The sequence below is a fragment of the Miniopterus natalensis genome, chromosome 1 (genome assembly GCF_054644295.1).
Source record: "Miniopterus natalensis isolate mMinNat1 chromosome 1, mMinNat1.hap1, whole genome shotgun sequence".
NCBI lineage: Eukaryota > Metazoa > Chordata > Mammalia > Chiroptera > Miniopteridae > Miniopterus > Miniopterus natalensis.
Genome location: NC_142081.1, coordinates 117873996 through 117898261, shown reverse-complemented (window position 1 = coordinate 117898261; position 24266 = coordinate 117873996). Strand labels below are relative to the sequence as shown.

Below are 24266 nucleotides of genomic sequence, written 5' to 3'. Positions count from 1 at the left end.
GCAGAGAAAATGCAGACATTCCCTGTTTTATTTCCCTGTGTGACAGCACACTGGTGGAGAGTTGATGGGTCAGCACAGATGTGGGGGCCAGCTCACTGCTGAGGGAGCCCTTGGCGTTGGGGGAAGGTTGGGAAGGGGTGAGGCTAGCTGTGGAAAGTGCTGTTAATCAAAGCGGGGAGAAGTATCTTCAAGTTTCTCCCTCTTTCTGTAAGGAGGCCTTGGCAGAAATAGATGGCGCCTGAAGAGGACCTCTGCCTAAGGCCTCAGATAAAGAGACCAAGGAATGCAAATATGTGAAGAGTGTGACTGGCCCGGGGGGCCAAGACCTTGAATGCAACCTCCCTCAGAGTCTAGGATGCACTGGCTATGCACCAGTTGTGGAGTATTAGGGCAGCTTCCCTAGGGAAGCCTTTTCCTTGCCGGGCACAGCTTTTGTAATTGCCTATCGTCAGGCCTGAAAAATTACACGTACCAGTTTTTAACCAGGAGCAGGACTCCTCAGTTATAAAGACAACTAGTAATAAAACTAAAATCTATAATTTATTTAGATAGAAAATGAGACATTATCAGTCACTACTATATAAACTTTATGTGAGCAGGAACCTTGCCGGTATGTTCAGTTTTGTATTCCCAGACCTAACACAATGCCTGGCATATACTAGATACAGTGGTACCTCGGTTTTTGGACGTCTCCATTGACAAACATTTCCATTTACAAACGCCGTAAACCTGGAAGTAAATGCTTGGTTTTCGGATGCGCCTCCGAAGTGGAACATGCCACAAGGCTTCCTCTGAGTGCAAGATCCTGAGGCCCAGCTGTCGGCTGTTGATCCCTTGGTTTTCAAACGTTTCAGACCAGCAGTCTCCTGGGACGGATTACATTCGAAAACCAAGGTACCACTGTACTCTGAAATATTAGTGAATTAATTGATGAATATTGTTTAATGAACAACATATCATACCTAAAAAATGGGCAAATACCAAGCAAATGGCAACCAAGGATAAACGGGTTTCAGAATTAATATTAGAAAACATGGACTTCACAACAAAAAGCATTTAAGAGTCTTAGAAAGTTACTTTATGATGATGATTAGTACAATCATTAAGAAAGATTTAATTCTCAAAAGTCTTCATGTACAAAATAACATCAGAGTTCATAGGGCAGGAAATGGTAGGAAATACCCACTTGGTATTCAGCTCCTATATGCCACAAAATAGACAAACCATTGTCTTATGAATATAAACTCAGTAATTCTGAGTAAAATATGACCAAATACATCAGAAGCACATTAACAGAACAATATAGCAAAACCAAAATGGATTTTGTTTTGGGAACACAAAAGTAGTTTAGTATTTTAGAAATTCTATTAATATTATTCAGTGTGTTAATAATTGGAAAGAGCAAAACTATATGTTAGAAAACATTTGACAACATTCAGTGTAATCCCTCTTTGTAAAATTAGAACAAATGTTATCACACTTACTGGTTTTATGTATGCACATGCACGTGTTTTCATATTTGTGTTTAAACACACACACATGTATACATATCTCCAAATCCAGTAACATGTTAAATGGTAAATCTTTAAAAAAGCATTCTCATTAAAATAATAAGACAAGGATTTGCACTATTGTTTAATACTGTTGTGGACATTAGCTAATGCACTCACACAAGAGAAGTAGTATATAACTGTTAAGGAGGATTCCAAAGAATAATTGTATATGCTTGGAAAACACAAAATGTATTGTGCTAAAAATAGTACAAGGAGCTATTAGTATATTTAATAGTTAACTAAAAATAGTGTGAGGAATAATTGGTGCATTTAATAAGGAGACCAAGTCAGAGAAAGACAAGTACCGTATGATCTCACTTATATGTGGAATCTAATGAACAAAATAACAGAGTAGAGACAGATTCATGGATACAGAGAAGAGACTGACAGCTGTCAGAGGGGAGGGATTTCAGGGCTGGGTGAGGAGGGTGAAGGGATTAAGCAAAGAAAAAAAAAGACTCATGGACACAGAAAACAGTGTGGTGATTGCCAGAGGAAAGGGGGGGAGAGAAGGTAGAGGAAGGTAAAGGGGAAAAATGGTGATGGAAGGAGACTTGACTTGGATTGATAAACACACAGTACAATATATAGATGATGTGTTGTAAAATTATATTCCTGAAACTTGTATAATTTTATTAACCATTTTCACCCCAATAAATTCAATTAAAAAATAAATAAGGAGGCTGGTTACAAAGATATGATAGCCAGCAGCTTACTATATGCAAACAAAACACATTAGAAAATATAATAGAAGAAAATTTCTATTTATAGTAGCAAAATAGAAACATAAACACCAAAAAATAAACTTAATAAGAAATCTGCATGGCCCACATGTGAATAAAATGATTTGAAAAACAAGCATATTGTGGTATTGGATAGGATGACAATATTGTACAAATTTTAGTTTTCTTTAGAGTAACTATACATTCACTAAAATTGTCAAAAGTTGTTTTCTAACCTACAAAGTCCTTCCTAAAGTTTAAATGAAAGTTAACTATAAGAATAACCAGGAAACTCTGAGAAAAGAAGGAATAAAAAAGGTAGGGGGACAAATAAAACTGCTCATCAACGTGTGATAAGCATTGTTACCACGCTGAGTTGATCTAGTGTTAAACGAAAGCAAAGATGTTTTTGTTAACTTGTATGACCAGATTATGAAAAAAGACTAGATTTCCACTAGCTTTAAAATGTCAAATAACAGACCCGGCCAGGTGCCTCAGTTGGTTGGAGTGTTGTCCCATACACTTCAGAGGGTTGCAGGGTGCAATTCCCAGTGAGGGTATGTACCTAGGTTGCGGATTTGAACCTCGGTTGGGGTGCGTATGGGAGGCAACTGATCAATGTTACTCTCTCACATGAATGTTTCCCACTCTCTCTCCCTTCATTTCTCTCTAAAATCAATAAAAACATCCTCAGGTGAGGACTTTTAAAAATGTCAAATTACAGTTGACCCTTGAACAACATGGGAGTCAGGGCCACTGACCCCCGTGCATCAAAAATCCACATACAACTTTCTTTTCTCCTGTAGTCCCCCATTCAATCTGGGCTGCCACAGTAAGCCAGAAAGCCCAAAGACCCTTTTTACTCGCATCTGCACTAGAACCTTAGCAGCCGAGAGTAATTGCTCCACATCTGTAAAATAGATGCAGCATGTACAACTTTTGACTCTACAGAAACTTAAGTTTTCCTTGGTATCTGTGGGGGATTAGTTTCAGGACTGCACTGTGTACACCAAAATTCTCAGATTCTCAAGTGCCCTGTATAAAATGCTGTAGATCAGCGATTTTCAATCAGTGTGCCACAGCATACTGGGGTGCCACAAGAATTTTTAAATATGCACTATTTAGTCAGGGGCATTGACCTGTTTTCCCTTATGTTGTCAAATAAAAAAATCACAACAGCCAACGCAACAATAGCTGTCCGGTATGAATGAATCAGAATTATACTTCTTTTTGTCAGATCAGCAAAAAACCTATTTTTTGCTGTGCTGTAGAATTTTAGTAATTAGTTTGTGTGCTGTGAGATGAAGAAGGCTGAAAATCTCTGGTATAGATCAATGCACATGGTCAACCTGCCACATCTGTGGACCCCCAACTGCAGTTTGAAAACGATATAAATATTTATTTTTAAAAAAATCTATGGATAAGTGGACCCATGCAGTTCATACCTATGTTGTTCAAGGGTTAACTGTGTTAAAGATAATTTGTGTATTTCCATAACTTGAATCCCAACACATTTATTGACCTAGAAGGCCAGGTTAAATAAAGTTGTGAATGGTGTGAGTGATTATTTTTTGCATAACTGCTCCATCATTTGGCTTGTACTTTTAAAAAAACACTATTTTCAAGAATCCTTTAAAATTATAATTTTTCATGTCTAACTGTATTGGAGGTATTAACTCTTTTTACTTACTTTAGATTTTAGACATAGGATGCTCCTGATGTAAAAGATTATTGTTTTATTTTTACTTCAGTTTTAGGAATTTAGCTTTAATCAATCCACATTTCAGTTGTGAAATCACATGGCCCTGTGCTGACAAGCTGCTTAACATGAGTGTGATGTGCTGTCTAGTTGTACTGCCTGCCTCATGCTTTCTGACAGGCTGTTCATTGTATGATTTTCGGATTGTATTCTTTAGAATCCAACGTTCCATTTTTACATACATATATCTTGAACTACTTAAAAGCTGTGAGTTAAAAATGATGGACATGTACATTTAAACTTTTAATACAATAGAGACAACTAATGTGTTCCCCAGGTTAACATAGTCATTATAACTAATGACTAACAGTTCTCCATGTTTGACTCTGGAAAACACAACAGTGTTAGACTTGAGGTACCATGGAGGTAAGAAAGGAAAGGAGTGTCACAGCTCTGCTTTGGCAGCTCTGGGACTTGGGGAAAGTCACTTAATTTTTCATAACTGGTTCCTTCTCAAGATTGCTTTGGAAAGTTAGTTTTAACTGCAGTTGATTTGAAAAGTATTGTGTTATATAAACTTTCGGGCATTGTAAATAAAACTCTTAACTGGTATAATTTCTGATGTAGTTAGTTATAATTAGCATTTTTACTCCTTTCCCATTCTATACATGTTTTTACATTTCCCCCCTCAATTGTTCATTCCTTAGGGCATTACACTAGAAGAGTTTGACAGATTATCTTTTAATATGATTTTGATGAGCCCTCCCTGTCAGCCATTCACAAGGTATGTATAATATATATTTCTCTGTTGAGAAAGAGTACTTTTGACGAATTCATTAAGTCAAATCATACCATAGTTTTGAGCATGGACTTTGAAGTCCATCAGCTGCATTTTCGTAGTTTTGAAATTTTTCATAAATAATTCCTTTTATCTACTCATATTTATAATGCAGTGCTAATTATAAAGGAAATAGCAATCACTGCCACATGAACAAAGTAATTTGGTCAGTAGTAGATATGCAGTAACTATAAAGGACCTCTTTTATACCTACCTAAGAAGATAAAATCATTCACCCCTTAACGATGGGGATACATTCTGAGAAATGTGTGGTTAGGTGATTTCATCATTGTGCAGACATCATAGCGTGTACCTACACAGACCTAGGCAGTATAGCCTACTACACACCTAGGCTACATGGTATAGCCTATTGCTCCCAGGCTACAAACCTGTACAGCATGTTACAGTATTAAATAATGTAGGCAATTGTAACATAATGATAGGTATTTATGTATCTAAACATAGAAAAAGTACAGTAAAACTATGGTATAAAAGATGAAACAGTGGTACACCAATATAGAATATTTACCATGAATAGAACTTGCAGGACTAGAAGTTGCTCTGGGTGAGTCAGTGAGTGTGAGTGAATGTGAAGACCTAGGACATTACTGTGCACTACTGTAGGCTTTATACACACTGTGCACTTAGGCTACATTAAGTTTATAAAGGAACATGAGATTAAATCAAATAAGACAAAATGATGCAATCAGGAGACATGGCAAAAATTATGTCTGTTGCCAGTGTAGCCTAGCATACTGTTTTACAGCAAGCTTATTTTAATAAGCAGAAAGAGTACACTGAAATAATGATAAAAGTATAGTATAGTAAATAAATAAACCATTATTTAACCAACATAGTCAATTATTATCATTATCAAGTGTGATGTACTATATATAATTTTTGTGCTATACTTTCATAGAACTGGCAGCGCAGTAGGTTTGTTTATGTCAGTATCACCACAAACACATGAGTAACGCATTGCACTGCATACAGTGTTATGATGGCTACAATGTCCCTAGGTGATAAGAATTTTTTAGCTCCATTATATATAGTCTTATGCTGATGGCAGCAATACCTGATTCTGTAGTACTGTCGTCATTTAGAATGCTGAAAGGAAAGGGCCAGAATGAGAAGAACCAAGAGTTTTGAGGAATCTATTCAAGTCCACTCTAATTTCCCATCTGAGCCTCCGGTCCACTGATGGTTTTGGCCCTCCTGTCAGGTATGAATGAGGAAACTGACACATGATACTAAGTTACTTATTTAAGACTAGTAAGTAACAAGGTCCTCTGTTTCTACACCTCAGGCTCAATCCAATTCTTCCTTTCTGCTTGCTAATTTGAACCTTTTTCTCAAAAAATTTTCAACCCTAGCCAGTTTCTCAGTAGTTAGAGCCTCTGCCCACAGAGTGAAGGGTCCTGGGTTTGATTCTGGCCAAGGGCAGGTACCTCTGTTGCAGGCTAGATCCCTGGCCCCTGTCGGGGCATGTGATGTGTCTCTCTCACATCGATGCCTCTCTCTCTCCCCCCTCCTTCCACTCTCTCTGAAAAGCAATGGAAAAAATATCCTTGGTGAGGATTAAAAATTTTTTTTTTCAATTACAGTTGACATTCAATTATTTTACATTAGTGTCAGATGTATAGCATCATAGTGGTCACACAGTTGATTATATTGAATCTTATTTGTAAGAAATATCTGCTAGTCCAAATACTGCCTGTTTATGTGACCTGTTTTGACCTAGTTAGTGTAACCAGGTAGCAACTCCTGCTTGTAGAATCAAGTCTTCAGCTTAAGTTTCTCATGTTTACATTGGACAAGATTGTCTAAGTCTTACCTACTACTTTGATCTGCTTAGATGGTGATAAGTCATCAATGCCATTGGCTCTACGTTGTCACCCTACCCAGCCAGCTCATTCATTGGAACTTTTGTTGTCTCATCTGGGACAGAGCAAAAGGTGCCATCAGTAATTTGTGTGTGTGTGTGTGTGTGTGTGTGTGTGTCTTTCCCAATCCAAGCTATTTTAAGAGAGTATTTGATTTTATTCTTTACCGACTTCTTGTCCTTCTTTGCCTCATGTAAGTTATTTGGCATATTGTTTTGTAAAAATAAATTTTAAGTGTGTTTATTAGATAGGCAAGGCATTTTTAAAATACTAAATAAATAAATGCATTGTTCTCTGTAGCAACAAAAGTGATCACTTTTTTTGTGAGGACCAACTAATTTAATTCACTTGGTTTTGACTTTTTAAAGGTGATTTGATATTTTTATGTAAGATTCTTGATGAACTTATTTGTACCTTCTCACTCCTTTTAGAATTGGTCTGCAAGGTGATGTGACTGATCCAAGGACGAATAGCTTCTTATATATTCTCGATATTCTCCCAAGGTAAAACCTTAGATTCCCTTACAAGCTTACCCTAAATTTAAAACTCTGGATCTGGAAGAATGTGATGTTGGTCATTTTATAGAGATTAGCAGTTCATACATGCTGCCTGCAGATAGTGTGCATGTCATTTGTCTTCTTCTGCCATGACTAATAGGATAACTGCAAATATTTGCTATTCCACAGTTGCCACTACAGTGAGTGACAGGGAATTACATCCTAATAGCTCAATTCTGCTGCCTCTGCTCATACTGTTAATGCAGATGAAGTCTGTGTTAGCGAGTGCTGTTGCCCGGAGCCTGGAAGCCTGTGCTAGCCCTGTGTAAATGGCAGCCCTTTGAGTTGCTCTGTATGAACCCATGTTTTGAGATAAACTCAATGGAAATTAATATTCCAGATGTTAACTTTATCAGATGTGCCATGATTATGGGGAAAAATGAATAAAATATGAGTTGTCTTCATCCCTTATAAAATTCTTTTATAAAAAAAGAGAGTTCAGAAAATTACCTCATATTTCCCACAAGTAAGGAATTTCTTTCTTTCTTCTTAGCAATGAGATTTTTGGAATTTCATTTGTTTTGTTGTTTTTTTTTTTAGATTACAAAAATTACCGAAATATATTCTTTTAGAAAATGTTAAAGGTTTTGAAGTATCTTCTACAAGGTAAAACATGTATTTGTCTTGTATCATCTTAGACATAATGTATTGTATAGTAAGAACTGTCGTGAAATAAAGATCTTAAGAATAAACACGGATATTTTGACATTTTATGTATGTTATATATTCATTAATATTGGTTTTGGCTAATTAATAATGTAAAGCATCATAAGGTTAAGTTGAACTGATTCTCTCCCATTCTGATGTTTGAATTTTTCCAGAATGAGCAATTATTTTAATGAGAAGGGTATTTCTCAATGTTAGCCACTTATATTGGTGCCTATTTCTTTAGAAGTAGGAATATTTTCAGTAATAATTAGCCCTTAAAGTTCATCCATGTTGTCACAAATGGCAGTATTTTATCTTTTCTGATGGCTGAGTAGTGTTCCATTGTATATGTGCACCACAGCTTCTTCATCCAGTCATCTATTGAATAATCTTGAGACTATCATGTTAAACAAAATAAGTCAGACAGAAAAATGTTAAGAACCATATGATTTCACTCATATGTATGTGGGATATAAAACTGAAAGCAACAAATAAACAAACAAGAAAAGCAAGCAAATAAGAACTCACAGGCACACACAGCAGTGTGGTAGCCGCCATACATTTGGTAAAGGGCCAAACATATGGCGACAGAAGGAGACCTGACTTGGGCGGTGGGCACACAAAGCAATATACAGAGCATGTATCACAGAATTGTACACTTGAAACCTATATAATCTTATTAACAAATGTCACCCCAATAAATTTAATTAAAAAAGAAAAAGAAAGAAATTGTTCTTGTGGACAGGCTTTTTCTGTCATACAGTTAGATGGAAGAAGCTTGCCCTGTGTCGGGACCCTTTCAGGTGGCATCCCAGCTGGAGAGAAAGCGTGCAAGTTTTTTATTTGGCTGCTGTCTTTACCACTGTTCCCTCATCTGATTTGCTACAGATAGCTCTAGTTCCCCTAGCAAATTTATCATCGGTAGGTTAGCGATTCTATGTCTTACCAGTTTGAGTAAATTATCTGATATCTGTACTTTTTATATAATAGAAATTATCTTTGTCTTTTTTTTGAAAATGTAATTTCTCAAGTACTGGACATAATAAAGACCTAGGATTATTCTCCTTTTAAAAATGTCTTGAGTGGAGGTAAAATTTCATTTTCACTTAAAATGAAGTTTTATGTATAATATTTTATATAAGAACCTCATTTCCAACTTTCAGGTGAAAACTTTTCTTTTTTATTTCCTTTTGTTTTTGTCTTTTCAGAGACCTGTTAATAAAAACAATAGAAAATTGCGGCTTTCAGTATCAAGAATTTCTATTATCACCAACCTCTGTAGGTACCACAATTATAAACTCTTATATAAATTTTCTCAAAGGGAATTTGAATCAGTAAGAAGAATGGATCTATTTGGATAATATTATAGGTAAATCTTAAAATTACTTCAGACATGGATTTACTTTGTAAATAATATAGTACAGGCATATAGATTCATTTAAATATATTTTATGAAAAATATATAACTTGAGGCTCATAGAGAATATGTTTTTCTTTCTACACAGAAAAAAAAAGATAGTGGGTTTTGAAAATACGTGAATATGGTATTTCCAAACTAGGTATGCTGTAGTTTAGTATGCTTCAAAATAATCCAAAATAGAAACCAACATGAACATACAATAATTTTAAATTCCTTTTTTGGGACATATCATTAAAATGCAAACATTGCTTCTATTTCATGGGTAAGAAATCGATTATAAGAGTTTTGTAGGTCTTTAATATTACAAGTGTCGCTGTCTGTTTTTCTTTTGTCTTTCTGTTTGTTAGCCTATTGTCATCTTTTTCTATTTTACCATTCTTTGCCTTAAAATGAAAAGAAAACCCATTTCAATGTTTTTGTTTTCATTTTGTTGTTGTTATTGAACTTAAGTGTATCCTAAGACTGCAAAGCAAGTATGTTTAAAGAAAAAAAAACTTGTTATCATTCACAATGACTTCTTTATAGGATCAGAGTTTATAGTCAAACCAAATTGCAGGGGGTAAAAAACACACAGATGCTGTAGATAATAAGGGGATTGCAACCTCTATCCATCTTACTCATTTTAATCTGTTCATTTTTCAACAAATCTTTATTGGACGAACACTTTACTTTGCACATGGAACTGTCTTTCATGGACTGTATAAGCTAATGTTATACTTTAAACTTAAAAAGAAATTAACACCAATGAAAAATATTAGGTGGCCAATTGTGGAAATTGACAATATATCTAATATCTAACTTTATTTAATATGTATTGCCTTTTAACTTTAAAATTTAGTGAATCCTTCTTTTTTAATAAAATGAGATACTAAGTAGCCAAGAATAGCTGTATTTTATTTACTTTATAGTTACTGTATTATCAATAATGAATGTAAAAATGTCTATATAACTTCTTACCTGGGAAATATAAAATGAAAGAGACTTACAGATATATGATTTATCAGATTCAATCTTTATTTCATTCAAAATAAACGCACAAAGCGGTTTAAAGGGTTTAAGAATTTGCGCAAAGTAATCTTCCACAACTTAGTAATAGAATTTTTTAATGGCAGAGGCTAAATGTATACCCGTATGAGTTTCTTTAGTTGATACAGATCTCTTCAATTTCCAGCTTGGCATTCCAAATTCAAGGCTACGGTATTTCCTTATTGCAAAGCTCCAGTCAGAGCCATTACCTTTTCAAGTCCCTGGTCAGGTATTGTTGTTGTTGTTATCATTATTATTGTTATTATTATTTATCTATTGTAAATATATCTCAGTCTGCTCATTTATTTCAAGAACTACTTTGTGGATGTTTATATGTATTTTATTGAGCCTATAATATAGACCATGCCTTAGATCTGTCCCCTACGCCTTTTCTTCTCCTGGTGCTACTTTTATTGCTTTAAACAAAATAATTTTTCGTTTATCATTAGAAAAAAAATGAGTTAAAAATTTTAAAAATTACCATTAGTGCTGTCACCCTTCTTTCCCCCCTAAATTTACAATCTAACCATTGACTATTTTGCATTTATCATATTTCCCCCAACAATATCCATTGGTTGCATTTTCGTTGAAGTCAATGCTATTTATCCTTAATTGATTAAAATGTAGTAATGATTAGTACAAACTAGAATAAAATGCTCAGTTGTTATAGATAGAATATCTAATTATGCAAGTAGTTGTACATGCTTCTGACAGCAATTGGTCTGAATAATAGAGTTTCAGTGGTTCAGGGAAGCTCCATAATCACAGTAAGAACTTTGTCCTACTACCAGGGGGTCAATAGTGTCATTTGAACCCCCTGCAGTACAATACTGATACATCTCCCCATAGCAGGCAATTCCAAAAAGAATGTATGAAATATGTTAACAAAGACTTCATCATTAAAAATTCCTGTAACTTTTGTTTTGTTTTTTTTTCTTTTCTTTTTTCTTTTTCAGAAAATAGGACTTTATTCATGGTTACATGTTTTGCAGGAACAAGTTTTTCCTATGGGACTCAGGAGTAGAAATAACCTGTCAGGGTGAAAAGTGCATTTTTTTTAATTACTAGTTTTCCTTTGATGAAGGGGATGGCAAAATTTGATCCAAAGCATATTTTCTAAAAATGTCAATATTGCTTTCTAAACTTTTTTCATAGATATTATGCTCTATGTTTATTCAACATACTTCCTATTATTTTGTTGAATGTTTTTATTAATAAATACATGAAAGCAGTAACTCCATGAAATAAATTATCTGCAGCTAGATGACACTATATATAGCTGTACAAAGAATAACTTGTAATAACTTGTATACATACAAATAAACCAGTTTTTATCTTTTTAATGACAACTTTATAAAAACTAGAAGTTTTTGCTTAATGTTGACTGGATGTTATTAATTTATTTTTAATAAAGCTTTGGACAATTTGTGTATTTTTGTTTAATGCCAGGTACTGATGGAGTTTCCCCAAATTGAATCTGAACATCCTCAAAAACATGCAATAGATGCAGAAAATAAAATTGAAGGAAAGAAAATTGAACCAAATGTTTGCTTTGATAGCAGCAGACAGTGTTCTGGAAAAGAAGCCATTCTTTTTAAGCTTGAAACTGCAGAAGAAATTCACCGGAAACATCAACAGGACAGTGATCTCTCTGTGCAAATGCTAAAAGATTTTCTCGAAGATGACATTGACATGAATCAGTACCTTTTACCACCAAAGTCATTGCTGCGATATGCTCTTTTGTTAGACATTGTTAAGCCCTCTTGCAGAAGGTCTATGTGCTTTACAAAAGGGTAGGTTTTAAAGAGACTCTATTCGTGGTATATCCAAAATAACCAGGTTTATATTTGTTTCTTTTAGTTCTCCTCAAAACAAGGAACATTTTTATAAAATGTTTCTGTTAGAATGCTTTTTTCACCCTAATTGCCTGCTTTGATGTTCCAATAGAATGCATGAGTGAAAATTCCTTCTGGGAGAACATTATGTGAGAATCCCATAAGAGTGCTCATAAAACAGTGCCATTTGTTAGGTGACTTCCATAGGAGCTTAATTGCCCATAGTGGAAACATGCTTTCTATAGATGGTGAATGGCTAATTTTTTAGTTCCTTTCTTGTTATGGCACATCAGACCTTAAAAATTTATGTCTGTTCTCATGATCAGTATATTAGAAAATAAATTTTAGTATCAAAATATAAAATTGAATCATCTGGCTCATGTTAGAGTACATTTTAGATTTTATTCATTTTTTAAAATAAGTAATATATTCTCATAGTTCAAAATGCAAAAGGTACTAAGATTTTAAGACTCCCTTCTACTCTTTCTCGGCCATTCAGTTTCCCTCTCTACATGCAACCAGTGATTTCAATTTACTGTCCAATCTTCCAGAGGCATTATGTGTGAGGGTGTATTTAAATATACATGTATATTTTTACCCCATCCTTTAACTAAATGATAACATATTATATCCATTATTATATGCCCTTTTTATTGCACAATATAATTTGGATATTTACAGGTTACCTTTGGGTTATTTCTTGAATGTTAATACATTTTCATCAACTTTTTAAAACCTAGAAAGAAGGGAAAAATTAAGTCTTTCCAGAAAATGTTGTAAAAGATCCCTGACTCTGCTTTGTTAATGCCATTCAACTTCATTTGATAAGTCTTTGTATGATTCGCAACTTCCAGCCTTCTCTTTTTACCTACTAGCTGACTGTCTTGCACAAGACACTATGCTCCTGATATAATCATACCAGATTCATTCTGATTTTATCATACTTTGCCCCTGTACTTCCAGGGAATGGGTTTATTGCTTTTCATTACCTTAAAAGACTTCACTCAGCTGTTGTCTGTTTCCAAGTCCAATAGGTTCTTTCTTAGGATTCTAATAAAACAAGACAACAATTTTGTAATAAAAAACAACCTTGAATTTTTTTTTAAACTATAAAGATAGTATAAAAGAAGCCTTACTGTAAAAGTCTATTTCGTATGGATAATATGAACATACATATATAATGATATATGAGAAAACAATTTGAAAACAACTTTTCCCTAGTGTTTCTTTAACTTATACTTTAAACTGTTCTATTAGAAAAAAATAATAATGCTAATATGTTGAACAACCAGCTTGGCAATGATCTTAGGGAAAAAAATATTACTAATACCTTACAATGGTCTCATTGTTGTATGAAAAGAGTAAAAGTGTACTGTGTTACAGAAAGAGGCAGATGCACATTCAGTGGGCCCGTGTTTATTATGGTCCTGGAGAGTGGGGCCTTCTGTTCATGAGGAGAAGTGATGGTTCTGTCATTATAAAAAGAGCAACAATTTTTTTCTACCTACATAACACTTGGTTTAAAGTGGAAGGAATGCAAATATTGAATAGTATTTGGATATAAAGTTGTAACAAGCGCATGCTTACCAGTGATGAACATTAAATAAATGACAATACAAAAAAATGAAAATTGATATTACATAATTCAAAATAGTATTTACACAACTCGAAAAACTATGCCACATTTAGTGTCTGAGAAGTTTAAATAAAATGATCTTATATCCCTCACCCGGTAATTTTTTAAATTATTAAGTATATTTATGTAATGATTTCCAGAATATTTCAGGAGGACATAATTATGTAGCTTGATTAATTTATTCAGGAACTATTTAAGAAATTTTGCATTAACAAATACATTCGATGCTGTATAATATTTGTGCTAATTTTTCAGTTATGGAAGGTACATAGAAGGGACAGGATCTGTGTTACAGACTGCAGAGGATGTGCAGGTATTATGCATGCTTTAGAACTAAATTATTTGAAAATAATTTTAAATACGATTATGTTTAATACTTAAAATTTGAAAATGTCAAAATAATTTTACATGTTTCATTGGGAATGAATATATATATTATTCATTTATATTTATATTCAGATATAGTAATTCTTTACTATAGAAATTTTTCTTGTTGCATATGTTTATGTACAAAGAATATTTTTGTTTTTATTTTCTTTTTATTCTTACCTTTTGTATTATTTATTCCATAAAGAGTAAACTGACATACATTGTATATAGTTAATTTCTCTAAAATTATGCGCAAGCATCTTAATATTGGAGGCTTCCTTTGGAGCACATACTATAAAACTTACTTTTAGGAAAAGAAATCTGTGTTTTAGCAAAGCATTTTATTAACACCTCAGTTATAAACTCTTTATGGTATCATGGTTGAATTTAAGCTTGATATATTTTATTTTATGCTTTTGAATAAGTTTGAAATGAAATCACATTATCTTCTTTTATACTGACTTAAACTCTTACTATTAATAAAATTTACCTGTGGTAAAAATCCTACCAGAGGTAAATGAGTGTCTGAATTTGAAAAATCATATTTACTAAATATACTTTATTATTTTAAGAAATTTGATGAAATTGATCATAAACAGTAAGCATCTTAATGACTTACCCGTTAAGCATTGTATTGACCTCATTGGTTGATTAAGGTTTTTTTGTATCTTTCCCTATACTTCTTTTATGTTATATTGTCATTTATTGTTTATGTTCTTATGATTTAATTTTTGAGGGATCAGTAATGACAGGCACACTGCAAGTATCCTGATCTATTGAACATTAAGCTTTTGTTTATTTTCAAAGTTTGTTTCGCCATTGATGAGCCAATTAGATAGTTTATTGAAGAGATATTTTGCCCCGTGCTGTCATGTGTTACAGACTATATATCCATTGTTTTTAAACTGTCTCACAATAGGTGATCTTATCTTAACAAATCTAGTTGCATTCTACTTTATCACTATCTTGGGTTTTTTTTACAGATCGAGAATATCTACAAATCTCTTACCAATTTGTCACAAGAGGAAAAGATAACAAAATTGTTAATGCTTAAACTTCGATATTTCACTCCTAAAGAAATAGCAAATCTCCTTGGATTTCCTCCAGAGTTTGGTATGTGGGATACATGCAGACCTCAGCTTTCATTTATTAAAGATCCCCAAATTCATTAGGGGCTCATATATGTATTTTATGAAGAAATCCTTGCTCAGACAGTGAATGTACCTCAGACAGATGGCAACCTTTTATCTTTCCTGGTCGTGCAGTTATTGACGTTTTTCTTCCCTCGTCTTTCCACATTCATTTATAACCTGCCTCAGACTGTTCCCTTCAGACTTAATTCTTCCTCCCCCTTTACTCCAGTAATGAATGGTCCTGAGTGATTTTCAGGGACAGAGGGCCTAATCAGCAGTTCCTCACTCTCCCCATGGATGGATGTTAATAGTATCTTTCTCCAGCTTATTTCTTGCTTCTAGAGGTGCTGTTCTAATAACCCAACACTAGATTGTGTGAAAGAATGCCTAGAATTATCTTTTCTATGAAGAAATTAAAAGGAGGTTGAGGAATTTAGTATTTTTGTGTGAGGTGTTTTTTCTTCTCGAAGATGCATTCTTATCAGTTATGCACCTTTGTCCTTCCCTACAAGGTTTAAGTGGAGAAAGAGAAGGCGGAAAAGTGGCCTAGGAAGGAGCTGTCCTAATGGAAAGAAAGGGTGACTCAGGAGCACAGATGCCCGAACTGACCAAAATTAGGGGATCTGAAGCAGAGAATCTCAAAAACAAAAATAAGATAGATGCAGTTGTAGAGTAAGACAAAGTCCTAACTCTTTACAGTCTAGGAATTCCAGGGGTTGTTGCTATTAATGAGGGGACACATTGCCTTTGCTTCTTAGAGCAGCCCTGCCCCTTCCTGATCCCACTTCCTTGGCCCCTGTGCTCTCTCCTGTGTGGATGCCATGTCTTAGGCTGGGGTGGGTGTGCTCCCAGTACCTGGGTCACAAGAAAGAAAGACAGACCTTAACATGCTTCCAGGGCTATACAAGGAGGGAATGTGTTTTTGATAACTCTGGAGTTTGAATGCAGAAAAGCCAAACTGCTAAATCCAATATTGTTGTACAAGTAATATAGTACTATTCTTGAAACACATAGTGGACTAAATGGATCATGTTTTAAATTCTAAATAATGGATTTGCAGATGAAGTTTTAGAACACATCCTTTTGTACAGTGGTAACAAAGTGCTTATACAGTTTGACTACCCTCTTGGTAATTGTTTCTCTGAGTGTAGTCACAGCAACCAGGTTTATTTTGTACTCAGCCTTTTTCTCGGTGATCTCATTCAGTCACAAATATCCTGGGGAGTGTTATTTAAGAAAAATACAGACTTTCCTTGTCTTAGTTTATGTCACAAAATGAGTGAGAACATCATAAAACAAACAGAGCTGAGAATTAACTCAAGAATTTAATTCCCAGTCTTCTTTCCATGTTAGTTTTTTTTTTTTTCTCTTTTTAGAATGAGCAATCAGAGGTACTTTAAATAGTACTAAAGGGAAAAAAGAGATTTACTGTCTAATAACAGCTAACTCCTAAGTTTTGCTTGAGTTCTTTTTCAATTAGTAGTCATCACTTCCATAATACTGAAAATAAGCATGTACCCCAGAGTTGGACTGAGTTTGAATCCTAGCTCTGCTTTAACCACTCTCTGCCTTAGTTTATGCATCTGTAAAATGGGGACAATTACAGTACCAAATTCATAGGGTTGCTCTGACAGGTAAGTTAGTATATGTAAAATGTTTACGCATTGACACATAATATAAATTTTAAGTGTCAGCTTTATTTTATAAATCATAAACATTTGTTTTTATAGCCTTTGTAAAGTTTTTTCTCATTATTTAAAAATTTTAGATCAATAAAATCAGATTTTTCATAGCTCTCTGAAAAATATGCATAGTATATATAAGAAAGCATTTTTCATTGGTTAACCTTTTAAAATATGTGATCTGTTTGTATAGTCAGACTTGCCCTATGTCACCACTGAGCAGCACTCTGACAGAACCGTCCTTCACATGTGCTTTTGACATTATTGACTCTAGGTCCAAAATGGGCATTGTTTGAGCTGCCTCTCCCCTGGCAATGATGGATTTGCATTGATTTTTCCGTACATTTGTCCTGGTTCCTTTTGTGACTAGTGACATGCATTTGTGAGATGGCAGGCTTTGGAAGAGAGGAATACTAACCTACACTTACTGAATGAAAGCTGATATTTTGACCTCATTAATTCTATGCTTTTTTTGTTTATAGGATTATTATTTTTAATGTACCTAAGTTTTTTTTAAAGCCACCTTTTTAAAAATTATGTAATTTTTCCATTAGCTAGTTTAGATTTTAGTATTTATATTTAGATACAAAATACACAGACATACATAATTTTTACAAATCTGACTTGTTTTCAAATTTATATTGCAAAGGACCGTCCTTACGATATTTTAAGTCTTTTTGTAGATATATTTGTACCTCTGGCTACTTTCAACTTACTAATTTTTGAAATGGCTTGCGTAAGACATACTATTTTTATAATAGCAATTTTATGATTATGCTCATTTGCAAATATAGTTTTATTATGGCAATCATTGTTATTTTATTGTAGTAAGTATAATGTCAAGTGTTGATGAAGCAACTTTACCCTAATCAGCTCTAACTTTAGATCCTCACAAGTATATGAAATTTTGCTATTCTTAATGCTCTTCCATTCCTTCATCTTATTATCTAATTTATTTTTCTTTTATATAATTGCTATGCCAAAGGATACTGAATGTGAATTTCTAACATTATGCTCTACACTCTGAACACAGTCTTTTATGTTGATACTCACAAGGCTTTGTTCCAGCAAATGTAGTTTCTGTGGGCCATTTTGTTTTTAAAAAGAATGTAGCCAATAGAAGTTTACCATGAGAAAGTTGGTTTGTGGAAGCAGAATATAAAAAACAACTGTGAGGAACTTGTATCCAGCATATATAAAGAACTCTTACAATTTAACAATAAAAAGAAAAATAATCAAATTTTAAGTGGGCAAAGGATTCCTCTGAAGAAGACAGACAAATGGCCAATAAGCACATGAAAAGATGTTCAACATCATTAGTTATGAGGGAAATGTAAATCAGAACCACAATAGATACCATACCAAAAGTCAAATAGTAACAGTATTGAAAAAGATGTGGAGAAATCAGGTCCCTTGTATACTGCTGATAGGAATATCAGATGGTACAGCCCCTTTGGAAAAACAGTTTGACAGTTTCTCAAATGTTACACAGAGTTTTTGTTTGACCCAGCAATTTCACGCCTAGGTGTATAAACAAGAGAGTGCAAAATAAATGTCCATGCAAAACCGTATACTTAATGCTCATAACAGGTTTATTCATAATAATCAAAACATAGAAAAAAACCAAACTTCTATTAGTGGATCAATGTATAAATAAAATGTAATATATCCATACAATAGAATATTATTTGGCTATAAAGGGGAATGAAGTATTGATACATTCTGTAACATAAATGAACTTTGAAAACATGCTAAGTGAAAGAAGCCATAAACAAAAGCAGCATATTGTATGGTTCCATTTATATGAAATGTTTGGAACTGGCAAATCCATAGAGACAGAAAGTAGATTACTGGTTGGGGGCAGGAAGGGGAATTGGTGAGTGACTGCTAATAGGTACTGGCTTTTTAAAAAATTAAGGTGTAATTGACATATAATGTGTCAGTTTTAGGTGTACAACAGTGATTGGATATTTGTATATATTGTGAAATGGTCACCACAGTAAGTCTAGTTAACATCTGTCACTATGCATAGTTACAATTTTTTGTGTGTGATGAGGACTTTTAAGATCTACCCTCTTAGCAGTGTTCAAATATGGAATACAGTATTTACTATATAGTCACTGTGCTGTTTATTACATAACTTATTTATTTTATAGCTGGAATTTTGTACCTTTTGATCCCCTTCACCCATTTTGCCCCCATCCATCACCACTAGCCTGTTCTTTGTATTTATGAGCTTTTTTGTTTGGTTTGCTTTTTAGATTCCACATATGAGTAAAATCATACAGTATTTGTTTTTCACTTAGCATAATGCCCTCACTCTCCATCCATGTTGTCGTAAATGGCAAAATTTCCTTCTTTTTTTATGGCTCAACAGTATTCTGTTGTATATACTGTATATATGACATTTTCTTTTCTCTTCATTTATTGATGGACACTTAGTTTATTTCCATGTCTTGGTTACAGTAAATAATGGTGCAGTGAACATGGAAGTGCATATATCTTTTCTAATTAGTGTTTTGGTTTTTACTGGATAAATACCCATACATGAAATTACTGAATCATATGGTAGTTCTATTTTTTAATATTTTGAGGAGCCTCCATATGTTTTCCACAATGGCTTAACTAATTTGCATTCCCATCAACAGTGTACATTCTCACCAACACTTTTTAGTACTTGTCTTTTAGATGATAGCCATTCTAACAGGTGTGAAGTAATATCTCATTGTAGTGTTTATTTGCATTTCCCTGATGCTTAGTAATGTTGGGCTTGTTTTCATGAGCCTGTCCATCTGTATATCTTCTTTGGAAAAATGTTTATTCCTCTGCCAATTTTTTAATTGAATTTTTTGTTTGCTTGTTTTTTGCTATTGAGTTATATATTTTGCATATTAACCCTTCATCAGATATTTGATTTACAAATATTTTCTCCCACTCAGTAGGCTAGCCTTTTGTTTTGTTGATGTTTTTCTTTTCTGTGCAGAACCTTTTTTGTTGTAGTCTTACTTGTTTATTTTTGCCTTTACTTTTGGAGTCATATACCAAAAAATCATCTGTTAAGACCTATGACAAGGAGCTTACCTCCTGTTTTCTTCTAGGAGTTTTATGGTTTCAGGTCTATGTTCAAGTCTTGAATCTATTTTGAGTTAATTTTTGTGTACAGTGTAAGATAGTCTAGTTTCATTCTTTTGCATGTGACTGTCCGATTTTTCTAACACCAGTAATTGAAAAAACTATCCTTTCCCTATGTTATATTCTTGCCTCCTTTGTCGTAAATTAATTGACCATATGTGCATGGGTTTATTTCTGGGTGCTCTGTTCTGTTCCATTGATCAGTGAGTCTGTTTTTATACCAATACCATACTGTTTTGAATACTCTAGGTTCTTAATATAGTTTGTGATAAGGGAGCATGATGCTTCCAGCTTTGTTATTCTTTCTCAAAATTATTTTTGCTACTTAGGTCTTCTGTGGTTCCAGATGAATTTTAGGATTGTACGTTCTATTTCTGTGAAAATAGCCATGGGAATTTTATTAGGTATTGCATTGAATCTGTAGATTGCTTTAAGTAATATGGACATTTAAATAATGTTAGTTCTTCCAATCCACGAGCTCAAAATATCTTTACATTTATTTGTCTTCTTCAGTTTCTTTAATCAACATGTCATAATTTTTAGTGTACAGGTCTTTCACCTCCTTGGCTGAATGTCTTCCTAAGTATTTTATCCTTTTTGATGCAGTTGTAAATTGGATTGTTTTCTTAATTTCTCCTCTGATAGTTCATTATTAGTACATAGAAACAAAATAGATTTTTGTATGTTGGTTTTTGTATCTGCAACTTTACTGAATTTGTTTATTCTAACCAATTTTTGGTTGAGTAGTTAGGGTTTTTGTATACAATATCATGTCACCTACAGATAGTGATAGTGCTACATCTTCCTTTCCAATCTGGATTCCTTTTATTTATTTTTCTTGCCTAATTGTTCTAAGGAGAACTTCCAATACTATGTTGAATAAAAGTAGCAAGAATTGATATCCTTGTCTTGTTCCTGATCTTAGAGGACATTTTCAGCTCTTTATCATTAAGTATGATCTTAGCTGTGGGTTGGCTTTCTTTTTCAGGCGATTAAAATGTTCTGGAATTGCCCTAGCTGGTGTGGTTCAGTCACTAGAGTGTCAGCCCTTGCGCTGAAGAGTCTCGGGTTTGATTCCCAGTCAAGGGCACATACTTGGGTTGCAGGTTTGATTCCCCTGCCCCAGTCGGGACACATGCAGGAGACAACCAATCGAGGTGTCTCTCTCACATGGATGTTTCTCTCTCTGTCTGTCTGTCTCTCTCTCCCCCCTTCTCTCCTCCTCCTTCCCTCCGCTCTCTCTAAAAATCAATTGAAAAAATATCCTCAGATGAGGATTAACAACAACAACAAAAATGTTCTAGAAATATAGTGGAGATGTATGCAAAACTGTGACTATACTAAACTTTAGTATGTACTATACTAAAATTTCATAGAATGTAAATTATATCTTCAAAAACTTGTTATTTAACAACTGTGAAATAATGGTAGTCACTTCTTTTCCTCAAGTGTGCTACTATACAGATATCTAGGCACTCTGTGGCTGTTATATGTATATATGCGTGTGCACTGAGCATAGTATGATATGTAATGTGATGTGACAATATCACATTGTGTAAGCAGTGTACTGTTGCATACTGTTTTGGGCTCTAAATTCTCATTTGTTAATTGAACTTTGTGGAGACCTTAGGAACTTATTTATGTAAATGATCACTGTGCTCTTACTAAAGGATATATCCTTTTATCTTGAAGTTATTATTACAAATGATTGTATTATAAATTGTTATCTCTCTTTTCTAGGATTTCCTGAGAATATAACAGTGAAACAGCGTTATCGTCTACTTGGAAATAGTCTCAATGTACATGTAGTAGCTAAACTAATCAAAGTCCTATATGGATAATTTAAAATGACTCTGAAAGGTAGTCACAGTATTCCTTCATGTCCGGATGGTAATTCTGGAATTCTAGTTCGAATTAATTTTGGTGAAATTCAACTAAATTACCTTAATCTCTCTTTAATAAGAAATTTGAATTTATCACAAAAGTGTCAGTTTGTTTCCTTAAATTTATATTACTGTGTTTTGTAAAGTAAAATTATTGTTATGCTTTAGGTAAATATATTTTCATATAAAGTTGTTAAATATATATATATAAAATACTGTTTTTATAATATGGTATAAACATATTTAGGAATATTAGAATTTTAATGTCTACATCAATATTTTATAAAGTGTCATAATAGGCATAATATAATGAACCTGAGAAGCTGTATTTTTTGTGTTAATTAAAGTTGTTTTATGAATCTTGTCATTTTACTTGTTAGATGATTATTCCTAATTCTAAAATAATAATTCTAATTCTAGCCTGTTTCAAATATTGAATGTTTTACTTAATTTGAATTCCTTAAACATTCCTTTGTTTTACTTAAATGCTTATAATATTTTAAATCAAATTATCATCATTCACCTTATACAACAGTCTGAAGAAAATGACAGAAAAAAATAATCCTAAATTCTTGATTACCTCTTTATGAGGAAGCCACAGGATATGTAGGTGCACATTCTTTAATTCTCCCTCCAGCTGAAAGGTTAAACCCGTTCTTTCTTCATTTGTGCATATTTCCCTTCAGTTTGCTGTGATCAGAGCTTGCTGTGATCAGAAGCTTTCTTCTCAGCTTCTTATAAGTTGAATTTATCATCACATCCTAAGGAATATAGCATGACATTAAGATTTTGGGGAGGAAACTCTGCCTTCTGACCCCATTCCTCATGACTATTCTGTGAATTAACTTTTATAACTTTAAATTTTCTGTTTCTCCCTTTTCAGTAGACTTCTTAGAATTAGGGTGTCTAATCAGACTAAACCTTGCATCAGAAATCCTGTGGCTTTGATTTCAGTGGTAAAATCAAGTGACAAATGGAGGGAAAAAATGAAAAATATGAACAGAAATTTTATCACAAAATTTTAATTCATATTTTTATCCTTAAAAAAATAATAGTTTGATGTGGGGAAATTGGAACCCTGTGCATTGCTGGTGGGAATGTAGAATGGTGTAGCCACTGTAGAAAATAGATGATGATTTCTTTAAAAAAAACCAAAAAAACCGTATGTCTAGCAATTCCACTTCTGAATATTACCCAAAAAGATTGAAAGAGGGGACTTCAACAGAGACCTGTACACCAGTGTTCATAGCAGCATTATTCACAACAGCCAAAAAGTGGAAACAACCCAAGTGCCCATCAGCACATGAGTGGATAAACAAAATGTGGTGTAAGCCTTGAGTGGAATATTATTCAGTCATAAAAAGGGAATTCTGACACGTGCTACAACATGGATGAATCTTGAAGACATTATGCTCTGTGAAATTAGCCAGACACAAAAACACAGATTTTGTATGATTCCACTTATGTGAAGCATGTAAAAGAATCCATTTCACAGAGATAGAAAGTAGACTAGTGGTTATCAGGGCTTGGGGACCTTGGGAGTGGGAGTTGGGGTTTAATGACTGGGGAGTTTTGTTTGGTGTGGTAAAAAGGTTCTGGAGATGGGTGATGGTGATAGTTGCACAACAGTGTGAAAGTAATTAATGCCACTGAACTGTATACTTAAAATCATTAAAATGGCAAATTTTATGTCATATACATTTTACCACAGAAAACTTCACCATATTTTTTTTCCTCAGAACTCAGATAAACATGGATATAGGGATAGGGCAACTGTAGGCCAATGTATATATAGATGTCGACAAAAGTAGGTTTACAGTTGTGAGTACACAAAACAGAGAGTTTATACTTGTATAAACAATAAAGCTATTGTAATAATCATAACCTACATGTCTCTTTCCATATGAACAACTGTAAACCTACTTTTGTGATATATCAAGTATCACTATCTACGTTTTGTATCTGTGTTTAAAGACGTACCTTATTACAAGTTTCATAAATTTTAGTGTACAACAACCTGAAATTATTTTGGCACACTTTTACTCAGTTCTCTTCATTTCTGAAAGATTTTTACCAATAAAAAAGTTGAGAGTTTTACTATGATTATGCTATAATTGTAGTGTACTATGCTGCACTGAGCAATGTTATACAAAATTTAAGTGTTGAGTTACAGAGCACTAACTATAAACACATGAAAGCTCTAGAGACATCCATTGACAAACTAGAAGATAGGCTATAGCTTTGTGAGAT

General features: G+C 33.6%; 1 protein-coding gene across 3 annotated transcripts in view; it reads left to right on the top strand.

The window, feature by feature from the left end:
* TRDMT1 (tRNA aspartic acid methyltransferase 1) overlaps nucleotides 1-23438 on the top strand; it is a 50047-nt gene extending 26609 nt beyond the window's left edge. For 2 of the 3 annotated variants that reach the window (XM_016213232.2, XM_087825265.1), the window contains exons 3-11: nucleotides 4682-4758; nucleotides 7127-7198; nucleotides 7793-7858; nucleotides 9109-9178; nucleotides 10492-10575; nucleotides 11796-12139; nucleotides 14073-14130; nucleotides 15170-15299; nucleotides 21874-23438. In XM_016213232.2, the coding sequence (XP_016068718.1) occupies nucleotides 4682-4758; nucleotides 7127-7198; nucleotides 7793-7858; nucleotides 9109-9178; nucleotides 10492-10575; nucleotides 11796-12139; nucleotides 14073-14130; nucleotides 15170-15299; nucleotides 21874-21974 (1002 nt within the window). In that variant the 3' untranslated portion in view covers nucleotides 21975-23438. The remainder of the gene's footprint in view (nucleotides 1-4681; nucleotides 4759-7126; nucleotides 7199-7792; nucleotides 7859-9108; nucleotides 9179-10491; nucleotides 10576-11795; nucleotides 12140-14072; nucleotides 14131-15169; nucleotides 15300-21873) is intronic. The other variant, XM_016213233.2, reaches the window with a different exon arrangement.
* The last annotated feature ends 828 nt before the right edge of the window (nucleotides 23439-24266 follow it).